The sequence below is a fragment of the Gallus gallus genome, chromosome 5, assembly GCF_016699485.2.
Source record: "Gallus gallus isolate bGalGal1 chromosome 5, bGalGal1.mat.broiler.GRCg7b, whole genome shotgun sequence".
In the NCBI taxonomy this organism is placed as follows: Eukaryota; Metazoa; Chordata; class Aves; order Galliformes; family Phasianidae; genus Gallus; species Gallus gallus.
The window spans coordinates 17682393-17694957 of NC_052536.1; the positions used below are offsets into that span (position 1 = coordinate 17682393).

Consider the following 12565-nt stretch of genomic DNA (forward strand, 5'->3'; position numbering starts at 1 on the left):
CATTTGTTCCAGAGACATATCCTGCCTGCCCTCCCTGTCATTAACAATGAACAGGATCTGTCTGTTCTGCCTTATGGGCAGATCATTTCTGGCTTTAAAACACATGATCAAGAGAGACTGACATATCTTGAGACAAGCGCAAAACTACTAGAAAGGAACTAATTGCCTATAGCACTGATAAAATCATGTTAAGGCCTCCAGCATGCAAACAAGCCCCAGCTGCCATGTAGAAAATGTTCCTGTGCAGTCCACGTACAATCTGGAAGGAAAGCCTTGTGTATCCGCAGTTAATGATTTTGCATGATTGACCTGAGCAGTTGGATTCAACAGTAGCTTCACAGGCATTTCTTTTAGTGGAGAACCAAATTCAGCAGTCCTTCCTGATCTCTGTCTGTGGAACGTTGCAGAGAACTGAAACCAGGGAAGTAATATGGACAGAAGATATTTCTCACTTTTAGATTTTACATTTAACTTCCAGTTTCGCCTCTAAAACCAATGTGTGATCATCTGTGACTTCTAGGATTAATCTAATCAAATTCCTGTAATCTATATGACCTCTCTTGTTTATCAGAAAACCTACCTTACTGGCCTGTAATTCAACCATTATATTGTCTGATTTCTTTTAACAGACTAACTGATAAACTCTGATAACTGCATGTCTCCCAGTTGTGTCCTATTCCCCCACCACCACCCCTACACCACTAAAGGATGGGAAGGCTGAGGAGAATTAGCTTAAACTTTTGGCAGCACGTCAGCCACAGCCACCATGGCCACCATCAATGTCAGGCTAAATCCTGACTCAGAGCAGCATTTTTTCCCTTTATCACCGGTATTTTGTTAAGAAAGAAAACAAGCAACGTTCAAGAAGCAATGCTCAAGCCCTGGCTTGAGAGGTGGTTGACAACGATGGATTGTTAACAGAGCAATCACTCACTACGTCAAAGTCTACAAATGCAATAATCTGCCCTTAATCCTCTAAATCTGAGGAAAGAGAGCTCAACTGAAATGGAACTGAATGAACTGTGCTGTTCCAGTCAAGATCTAGCATTGTACTCTTTTTCTTCCTCTTTACCTTTGTGAACTATTTTTTACAAAGCTTATCTCTCTGCTGTTTGGGTGTGTGTCTTAGTTTGAAGAAAGTGGAGTAGAGATGAAAACAGTGCATGAAACAATCCTCCTGTACTGATCTGAATACTGAACAAATTAGAATCAAGAAATGAGAAAATCTATAGCTCTGTACGTTTTATCACCATCTCTGTTGAGGAAGGCATGGATCAAGCCAGGTTTGCTCTTCACCAGAGAAATGCCCAAACTACAGGTGTGGGGAGTGCAAAGCAGAAATAATTAATTTGAGAAGTGGCTCCAAACCAACTTAGATCAGGAGACTATACTACTGTGTCAGATGACAGTAGTGCACTCATATCCAATTAATAGCTCACCTCACTCGTATTCTGTGTCTATTGAATGTTTTCTGTCAGTGAAGATGACGGGGATTTGAAGATGTAAGAACATCCTAACCCACTTCATGCAGCCTCCTGAGCAAAGCAAGCATTCTTGCTTGAGCAGGAGCAAGGCCATGTGTTTGTCATATCACTCTGATGTACCAGTTAGAAGCACAATTCTGTCTCCTATTCTTCAGGTACGAGCGACTGGAAGAAATGAATTAGGTTATTATCTGCAATGAGTCATAACTATTTATGTTAGGAGTTAAAATCAAACTGATCAAGTCAGGAGACAGTAAGGAAACTAAAGAGACCAATGAATCTGAGCAAGGGTAATTTCACATTAATTTCATCCTTCATATTTTATAGTATAACAATCTTTATGCAAACCTTTTAGGTTAAATTCGGCTGCCTTGTTCACTCACTGAAGGTACAAAATGCTATTGAAGAAACAAGATACATTTATGTAGCTCTTCCCTTTCCAGTATTTTATTTACTAATCTAACAAGTGCAAAAGCCCAGGAGAACAACTTTCCTTCTGCCCACAAACACTGTCTGCTGGCAATATTTTCAAGCACAGCAGGTGTTTAATAATCTTTCTTTTTCAAAATGACTTACAAGTAGATTTCACAAGAAATTAAAATGTTAGTGATATATTCGGATTGCCCTACTGGTTGAGAGCACATTGAAGTAAAAGTACTGTTGCACAGGTCAGTATTTCTAATACAGAGAACTGATGACCTTCTGGTAGAACAAATGCTCGAGTCACCACTAGTGTACAACTTCTGTTTCTGTAACACAAGAGAATGTATCTGGGAGCAGACCTTGACTGTGCTAAACTAGTCTCAGATGGACAGACTGCACCTGCACAGGAGGCATCTGACAAGATTCCCAAAAAACTCTACGTTGGAACATATTGGAGGTACCAGAAAAACCTCCCATATTTCCAGAGGATGAACAGTAGAAAAGTTATTTAATCAGAGTAACAGAGAAACCAAGCATTTTTCAGAACTGGCCCATGTATTTGCCTTCCAGGTGAAACAGAAGGGGTGGTGATACCATGGGAGGCAATAAAAATAAAGAGATAAGCAAAAATTTAGAGTTGGAGGCCACCCATAAGGAAACAGTAGACAGTACTCTGGGACCCAAAAATTAGAAAGATAGGAATCATGTGGCAAATGGACAAACTGTAATAAAAGCACATAATGATGGAAAGACAGGAAGAGCAAAACTGTGAGCAAGATGAGGCTTCAGAGGTTTTCAAAGTATCTGAATCAGGAGATGCTTTATTTTTTTCTTCAGTCAGTAAGAGATAATTCATGTCCGCTTCAGGTATGTTGTAATATAACATTGTTTCTGAAAAAACAGAAAAACCTTTATTGTTTTGTTTCTAAGGGACCAGAGATTGTCTGCTCTGTGCTGAGTTGTGACCAGAGGTAGCATCTACTACTTTCACAACAAGGTATGCTACTACAGACTTGAATCACAGGTAACCTTCTCAGGGATGCATACATCCTTCTGTAGTTCTTTGTCCTCATGGCACAGAAAAGTATTCATTCTTCACACACAGAGTGCTTAGAAGTATTATCCGTATCTGAGTTTTGTTATAAAAGATGCCACTTGAGTTACAGTTTAAGAATTAAATACACCAATGCAAAAGATTATTGAAGTGCATTTTGCATATACTTTACATTGTGTGTTTGTGTGTGTCTGTTTAGACTGAATTAGTTTTATTGCAGTGGAATTCTAGGCCCATAGCAAAATGCAAATGAAACAAAATATGATAAAAATATTTCAATAGGGAATGAAGCTAGCTCTTCATTTATGTTTGAATGAAACCTGCATAAAGAAACCAGGTTTATTTTTACATCAGCCATGGCCCTTCTCTCATGAGTGGCAGACACACAAATGATGTCAGTGAGTATGACTAACAACCAAAAATAAAGCTGATATTTTTGTAGAGGCTATGTAATATTCTATTAATACAAGACCATTTTGTTTAGTTTACATTTTCTTTGGACCTTGCTCATTCATACATTTTCCTGAATAGTTTCCTTGTGCGATCTACTGTAATCTATTGTCACTCATGCACTTTCAAAGGTTTTAGAAAGAAAAAAAATTCTGCCTCATCTTCACCTGATAAAAGTATCAAGAGGTTAGGGAGTCGCTCACCTCCATGTCCTGTCTTATTGTACCAAGTTATAAAAGAAAAGACACACATTTCCCAATTTATCCCTTTCTCCAACATGTTGTTCTGGATTACTGCCTTGCAACATCTTTATAGTGATCAATCTCACGGGATTCTCTGATGAGAACAGTCAGACTGAACAGAGCCTGGAACCCCACAAGGAATTTCTGTACTAATCTGTAACCCAAGAACCACCTAAGCATCAGGGTACAGTGCAGCTCTCAAGTTGGCACGAGTGGGGTCAAGAGAAAGCTTTTTATTTTTTAAATGTAAGGCAAGAGTGTTTTCAAACACCACAGTGAGTCTCTAAGGCTCATAACAGGCATATGTATTCCCAAACTAAATAAAATGATCTTGAATTAATAGGTTATGTAACCTGTGCAAAATTTTAGCGCTGACTGGATCGTGGTCTTGCTAAGCAAGTTTCAGGGACAGGACACGATATACCAGATACTGAGTGGACCTTCTACTCACGAAGGAGGACTTCACAGTCAGCACACAGTAGTAAGAGATGTGAGCTTTGATGTCTGTGCTTTCAGATGATGGAGAGGAAATCTATCAATCCTTCCTGTTGGAACAATTTTTTTTATTTTTTAACAAATAATTACGTTTTCACCTGAATAGAGGCATGAATTGTTTAACTGAACCTAGATTTTTGTCACATATACTAAGTTTGAATCCTTCTTCCACTCCATTATCCGAGACCTTTTTAAAGCATCCATGTCGTTTCAGTTGGATTCTTCATCCTCTGCATGACCTTGTTGTGTACATTCTGACATATTTTTTGTGACACTTGAAGAACCACTGACATGATAACAAGAAATGGGGTTTGATATGCTTCTGAAACTTTTTCCTTTGATGAGTAATTGGAGTCTATGATATGGTTCTAGCCTGTGCAAACAGACTTAAATTACACTCAGCAAGACTTCATCTTAAGTAGCAGAACTATTGTTGTTTTCTTTTCCCTATGTACATGCTTTTCTTTTTCCAAAAGATTCCAAAAGAATCCTAAAAGGATTGACATGCATAAGTATCTCACTAGACTTCACTGCATTGAAGTTCTATAAAATGCTGTAAAACAAGCGTGCCTGCAAATCCTAGATCTCTGCTAGCTTTTTACTTCAATGTGCAAATCATATATTTGATAACAAAGAATCCCTGTAGGGATGATTTGATGTTGGATAGGTAAGCCTTGCTTTTTATAAAGGTAATAAATAATTTATAGTCAGCTTCAGTAAATATAAATATTCCCTATTTTCTGTTTCAGTATTTTTACATACTTTGGTTAGTGCCCCCACAAAATCATTGTCTTATATTCTGATCATCCTATTATAGGAAGATCTGAAAAGTGAACTAATTTCCCTTTGCATTGTTTTCCAGTTACTGTCACAGTAGCTTAGAACCAAGGACTCCTGAACTAATTTATTTAGCTATTAAAATCTTCATTGAAATTTAAATCCCTTGTTTGTCGGTAATTTTTGCATATAATCAGCCCAAATTCTACTGTAAACAAGCAGCCTGTTAACGAACATCTTACATACTTCCGCATCCGAAGGGATGTGTTATACTGTTTCCACTTCTGTCAGGGAAAACATTTTCTACTTTGTCTTTCTCCAGAACTACCTGGAGTCTCTGATGCTTTATTCTGGTGACTAGAATCTATGGTCTATGTTGTTCTTAAATCCTCTACATAAAGAAAAGTATTACCCTATCTTTAAATTCAGCAACTCACTTGAACAAAATCATGCAGGGATATAATGCTTCCCGAAGAGCAGATGCTGTTGCTCAGCCATATTCATTATCTGTTGGCAGCTACAAGGGACCTCATGAACACATCTGATGCAGAAACCTATTTAGTAGCCACCCGTGACTCCTCAAATTTCACCTTTTGTAGGAACCAGCAATTCTCCCTAGCTGTGATAAACCTCCTGAGATTATGCTCAAGCAAAAACTTCTGGAATACACATAAGTTTCATGTTTTTGTTATCATTTTCTTTCAGTTCACTAACATGTAGCTTTCTCTACTGTCCTTTTCCTGCATCTTTTCAGCGAGAACAAACTCCATGCAAGACCCCGGGCCTCCACATTTTCAGTATTCTTATGTAAAAGTATGAAAATCACATTTACATTCAATTTACTTTATGTTTTGCATGACAGTTACTCATAATGTAACAAACTTTCTCTAGGTTGTACCCATTCTTTTGACACTTCAAGGCTTTTGTTAGCTGATATTATGCATTACTTCTCTTGCATTTATTCTCATACATTGAATGCTTACAAAACAGGTTCCCAGAAGATGCAAATCTGTCAATTTTGCTTGAATTTGAAGCCAACTCTGCTATTTGTGACTTGAATTTTACTTGATAGCTGGCATTCCCAAGAAATTCTATAACCTCAGTCCTTTGCTTGCCTTTATTAATTTTACTCTAGCTTACTTAACTCCCATTACTTGTCAACTTCTACAGAGTTTCATTAAGTGATCCTATTGGCTCTCCCTAATTTCTTTGTGTACTATTTCTTTCACTCAATCATTGCTTCCTATCAGACGAGGCACAGTCTCTCAGAACTGTCAAATCATTTTTTCAGCCCTACAGCAATCACCAGCTCACCTAAATTTAACCTTCCTCCTTCATCCTTGCATTTAAAACACATCTTACATGTGTTTTATCTTTAAAGTACAGCATTCTTGAGATTTGCTCTACACCTTCTGAAGGATTGAGTTTAAAAAAGTTATCAAACGTACAAATGCTTCAAGAGTCAACCATTTCCAAAATAGAAAAATACTTTTTAATATCTCCCTAATTACTTCCAGCTACTACATGCAGGATCAGAAAAGGGAGATATTTTCCTTTGGAAGGGAAAGAGTTTCAGTTGCAGGGAAATTTTCATTTGTTTAACATTTTTATTTAGGATACTGAATTTACTTCTTTTTATTTGCCTAAATAACTGGAATTTTGTTTGCATGTATTGACAAGAAAGTCTTTTTGTACCAGTTTTAGATGGATGTGCAAAACCACAGATTAAACTGTGGTTAACTCTCTTAGGAAGTTTAGTCCTGTACACCACATTTCTCACTCTCTCAGCCTTATCTGGAAGTATATATTGTCTTCAAAGTAATAACATGAACTTTGACTTTGATTTTACTGTATTGCTGCTTGGGAAGTGCACCAAAGACCAGAAATGATATGTGTATCACCATATTTGCTCCCTGGAATATTTACACCAGACTCTATCTATCTAGTTATGCTAACTCTCAGGAGGGGACTCTTTCTACTCAACTAGTGAACTGTTCCTTGAGGAAAGGAACAGAGACAGACTTTGACCCTATTGCTGTTTCCTTCCTGAGCTTTTTAGATAGCCAACAAGTTTAGAAACTTTTGAAGTGCTAACGTTGTCTTTCTGTAATGACTACAGAAGCCAAGTACATGTTCTGTACAACATGCTGCTACTACTCCACATGTTTTTGAAGTTTAATAATATTTCAAAATCACTTAGAGTTAAAATGGTAGCTGAATATGAATTGGTTACAAAATAGAACTAGGAGCAAAATACCGTCTAAAGAAACAAAAGCAAAAAATCACTTCTATTAAATATGAGACAGATTTTCCTAAAATATAAAATATTTTTAAAATAAAATTTCAATGTAGAGAAGGAAAGGCTTATTCAAAATTAATTACTCACCTTTTACTCTGTCTCCTTTGTGCAGATGAATTTCCCCTTCTCCTTGAGGTTGATATGGCTTTACGACAATAAAAAGTCTTCCAGGTACAGCACTGTAAAGCTTGCGTTTTGGACCCTGGTAATCCAAGGCAGACAGAGTATCCTTGTTGGCACTAGGATTGTAAACAGCACTGGAAATTGAAATTAAAATCATTACTGGTTATTTAAAATGAAGAAAGTTAATCATTTAACATTATATTGGTAGTATTAAATTAAGCAGTGTGTAGCATAATCATCTTCCAGTAAGGCATCTAACTCTGCAGAAAAAAATACACACACATTCTATTTTCATCTTAAATGTGTTCTTTACATTCTGGAAATCTTTGTTTGAAATAAAATGTGCATCTGATCATGTTGGTCTAGAAAATAAAACAAATAATTCTAAAGTTTTTTAGTTTTCCCACAAATTGAACTTGCACATTCACAGTCCCAGATTAACTTTAAATTTTCTGTCCAACCATACATCACAGCACCACAATTTGTCAGAAAGATTTTTAAACATCCCTATATACAATGTTTGTTGGGAATGGATATCTTTATAATATTGCAATGTTAACTGAACAATCGAGAAAAATGAATTATTAAGTGAATAGACCGAAAACTTAAGTTACTTCATCACTCTACTATGAACTAAATAATTAAGCTACTTCATCACTCCAAGGCCTGAAGCTAAATATTGGATCTGAATCTGCACTAAGCATGGCCAGCATATTCTCCAAGAGATCATTACTTATTTGTGGGAATCAATAGCTCTTGCAATGACTTCAGAGTGGCCTGTACTAACAAGTCATAGATCATTAAAAAACTCACAATCCAGTTATGATACACAGAGAGAAATTATTGAAAACTACTGAACAGCTAAGTATTAAAACTCTACAAAATAAGTAACTGTCAAAAATATAGCATGAGAAAGAGGCAAATATTAGAGGACAGAAAACTTGTAGGAGATATCATAAACTTCCAATAACCTGCTATTCAACTTTTTTTTTAAATGTAAAGTATGAAGGCCTTAAAGTCTAGAAACAGAAATCATTTGTGAGAAAGAAAAATATTAATAAAGATTTTTAGGAAAAGAGTAGAAAAAAGACGAATGATTGGTGATCTAGCATTTCAACTCTCCATATTCTTGTAAGGAGAAATGAATGATCTCACACTGCCATAAACCAAACGAAATATGAGGATTGTTCCTTACTGTTTCCCCATCTTCTCCTTTTTTATCATGAACATTTCCATCCTACTCAGTAACTTCTTCATCACTTGGAATGATGTCCCCCTTTCACTGCGTCATGCTTTCCTATTACTGTGAAGAGTTGCTGAACTGTCCTTAAGTCTTTAAAAGTAAACTCCTGTTGCTTGTCTGCGAAGGACTTTGCATGAGAAATGACTCACCATTTAAAGGAAAAGAGGAAAAGATGACATTCAATTTTCAGTTTGGATCCATTTCTTTTTCCTTCTAAGTGAAGAAATACTCACAACTGAAAACAACCCAGATCGATAAACTGTTGCTCCATGTACAATTCCCAAACATATCATGCTGCATTTTCTGCCTAATCTGGTAGCAGCATTTTATTGACCTCTCACTGAAGGTTCATTCATTTTCTGTCTTACTGAAAGAGGAGGCTATAATGGCATTTTGAAGCTTTGCACTGAAGACATCTTCTCACATGAGACGGGCTTGCTAATGGAAATCAGGGCTGCAACACTGAAGTCATGACTTCTTAAAAAGATCTCCCTTTTGTCCCCTTGCCCCAGCAAGTTCCACGCCAAGAAGAAGCCAGAAGACGACGTAGGGAGTTTAGTATGCTTTCCCCTTGCCCAGGAGTAGGTGGCCGCCCCTGACTGGTGTGGAGAACAGCAGCCAAGTGAGAATATAAACAAACACATGAGTGACAGGCTGCAATGACCACGTGGACCCCTTCCAGCATCACACTCCAGCCCTCTCCTTCCCAGCAGCAGACTGCTCTCTGAAACCTCATTAACCTCCTGGTGATGCTAACTCTGACCTTTTCCATTACCCTGCCCCTTCTGCTGCTGCGGCTCCAAAATCCAATCCGTGGCAATGTCAAAAAGGGCTCTGTCATATGAAGGGAGAAGCAGCTTCACAGTGATGTACTGTTTGCAAATAATTAGCAGAGACAGCAACAATTCCCACGTTTAGCTGATAGTAAGTAGGTGGTCACACAGTGAAACAAAATCTGTGTCATGCAAAGTGCCATTCAAGGCAGCAAAGCAGGCCTGTGGCAACAAAAGGCATTGCCTGCAGGGAGAGATTACTTATAAAATGTTTTGGTTGCCTTTACACTCAGAGAGCCATCAGTTCTCTTCCAGCACTTGTAGGAGCTCTGGTTCTCTCTCAGAAAAGTCTTGCTGGTACATAGCACAGATAGATCCACTGCATCTGGGCAGCTGTGAGTGTAGCAATCATACTGATGCATTAACAGAACAACCAATATTTTTTACCATGCAATTTCAGGCAGGAAATTTGTTTGCACTATCATTTATGCTAGTTTTCAAAATCACTGGTTCACTGAAATGGAAAAGTGGCTGAATAAATCCAAACCAAATAAACATCACTCAAATGCTTATTCAATTTTTTCTTTTTTTACTTGTTCTCTAAAGAAGTGTTTGTACTCTGGAAATGAGGAAGCACATTACCCCGGGAATACTGAAGAAAAGGCACTTTTTATCCCTTACAGCTGAAGTAGTCACGGAACACAAGGTAAATCCTCCCACTTTGGTGACACCAGCAGCATTCAGTAGAACACAAGCACACTCATTCTGCAAAACCCATCTCGCAGCCGCCTCCTCACCTGAGTGAGGTCTCCTTACAGACAACATGAAATTGATAGAGTTCTATGTGAAATCCAAATTATAACGAAATGAGTTTTTACCGCTATTGTAACATAATCTGCTCTACTACATGAAACTACTCGCCTAAGAATTTCTTTCAGGGATTCTTACTTCTTGGTTAACTTTTTTATGCACCACGTCCCAGCAATATTGCTGCCAGCACAAATAATGACTATCAGTTTTGGTGCCTAGAGCCAAAGAGAGAATACCAACATGCAAAATGTGCACAGTAACTTCACCTACATCACATTTTGTTTTACTGACTCAAAAACTTGAATAAAGTTTCAGATACTTGCAAATAACAAATAGAAACCAACACCTGCATTGCTTAACAATACCCTTGCCTTTTCCGCACTGAAGAATGGATTATTTTTGATATTAGGAAACAGGATGGACAAAGGCTGATATTTTAAATGATGACTGAATTAAATGCATTTTGTCATAATATTTAAGCACTGAACGTCCCCATCAGTACCCGATCTCGCCTTCCTTCATTCTTGTAACCCTGTGTTTTAACCCCTCTGGCTTATCATCCTGGTGCAACTCCACCACCTGCACACTTGACAGATGCATTTCCTGTGTCTGACACAAGGGGAAGCTGTAACTAATTTACCTGTTCACTGTTTGACAGTGGCTTCATAAACCTAAAGTCCTCATTTGTGATCAAAACCTAGACAGAATCATCTGATTTATTATATTACTTGCAATATCTACATCACTCTAATTAGTCAGGATTTGCTCTCCAGTGGGACATAGCTGCAGGTTATTTGCAGAGTGCCTGCTAAATCACGTTTATATTTCAAGAGGAGAGAAAGCAGAAAAGTCTGAGGGAATGTGAAACCCTGCAGCAAGGATAATCATGACAGCAGCCCGTGACACCTATCACCAACATCTCAAGAAACTCCCTCTGCTCTCAGTCAGCCTCCTGAACAGCCCCACTTATTGCCCACGCTTATTCCCTCTGGTTTCCTGTTTGGTTCAGCACTCATCTGTAGAAGAGAAAACTTAAACAGTCTCTGCTCTATCACTCACAGCACAGGTTTCAAGCACGACCAATAGTTTTCTGAAGGGACCAAGAATCTCAGAAATATCTTTTATGGCTGCTGAATACAATTTTTTTTTTTTTTTAACTATTAGAAGATCTTGAGAACTTGTACTGTGATTTGGAGCTGATGAGCGTTGCTAGATTTTGTAGTCTTCCTTACTGTTCAAGCTCTGTAGACAACCAGCTAGCACTGACTACCAGGGGTGGGAAGGATTAGAACTTTCACATTCGAACACGTTCCACTGTGTTGAGATTTTGTTACCCATACATTATATAGTATGCAAAACGGTCAGATAAATTCCACAAAAGAACATAGCACTGTAGCAGCTATGATACCATTAGGAATATCTCATACTTTGTGAATGTTCAAAATTCACCTGATGTGCCGGTGCTGCTGCCGTTTGCCATCCTCTCCCAACCTGTTTAGGGACGGTGACCGGCTCCGGGAGGATGGAGTGTAGCTCCCCACAGTTTTTACAGTTCCATTAGGATTATTCTGCATCTGTTGAAGTAGATGAGGTGAAAGGCTGCGGTGGGAAGACGCAGAAGAGGAGGCTGACCACTCGGGGATATTGTTGATGTTCAGGTTGTTGTCGCTGTTGGAACGAAGCAAGATACGTGGTGCTGCTAAGGTGCTTGGGGGTCTCCGCCTTCTGTTTGAGTAGGTAGGAGCCTCCCTAAAGGGCACTGTGTAAAGAAAGACAATCCAGGGTAACCATAGATGAATTTATCACTTGTATGCGCTTACCACCCCATAAAAAGCTTTAGCAACATATGGTATTGTTTTTTTCTGCAGAGACAGAAACTTTACCTTGCCTGCATATTTAATCAAATTAATTATCCTCAAAACATCATTAAAACTGAAAACAACTGGCCAACATTAATGTGTTTGCAGGTTTTAATAAACAGTCAGGCAATGCCAGTGGTCAGAGTCTGCTGAGCAGTCTGAGCTACAGCCTATGAAAAGGGAAACAGCTAATTATCACGAAGCTTGACTCTCATACTGCTCAGATTCACTCTATGTCCTAATATTCAATCAGAAAGACACTGAATGGGGCTGATCAGTAGGTTTTGGTGTATCATCGTCCATCTCTGCTCTCCAGTCAGCATCCAACAAAATTCTCCAATTTTGTTCCATCGCAAGTTCAGGCCTAACCTGAAATCTGTTGTGTTAACAGTCACCTTATCCCCATCTTTCAGGTTAAAAATCAAGGACATAGATTTTTCTTCTGGCAGAACTCTATTACACCTCTACAATCCCCTGGTATTCATCTCTTTCTAATCTAGGCATTTCTACTCCATCTATTACTATTGTATATA

General features: G+C 38.2%; 1 protein-coding gene across 18 annotated transcripts in view; it reads right to left on the reverse strand.

Moving 5' to 3' along the window:
- The window catches only part of SHANK2 (SH3 and multiple ankyrin repeat domains 2), a 343211-nt gene that overhangs the window by 202504 nt on the left and 128142 nt on the right, over positions 1–12565 (reverse strand). For all 18 annotated transcript variants that reach the window (XM_040701785.2, XM_040701784.2, XM_015286884.4 and 15 more), the window contains 2 exons: positions 11623–11932; positions 7312–7481 (listed from right to left, as the gene is read on the reverse strand). In XM_040701785.2, the coding sequence (XP_040557719.1) occupies positions 7312–7481; positions 11623–11932 (480 nt within the window). The remainder of the gene's footprint in view (positions 1–7311; positions 7482–11622; positions 11933–12565) is intronic.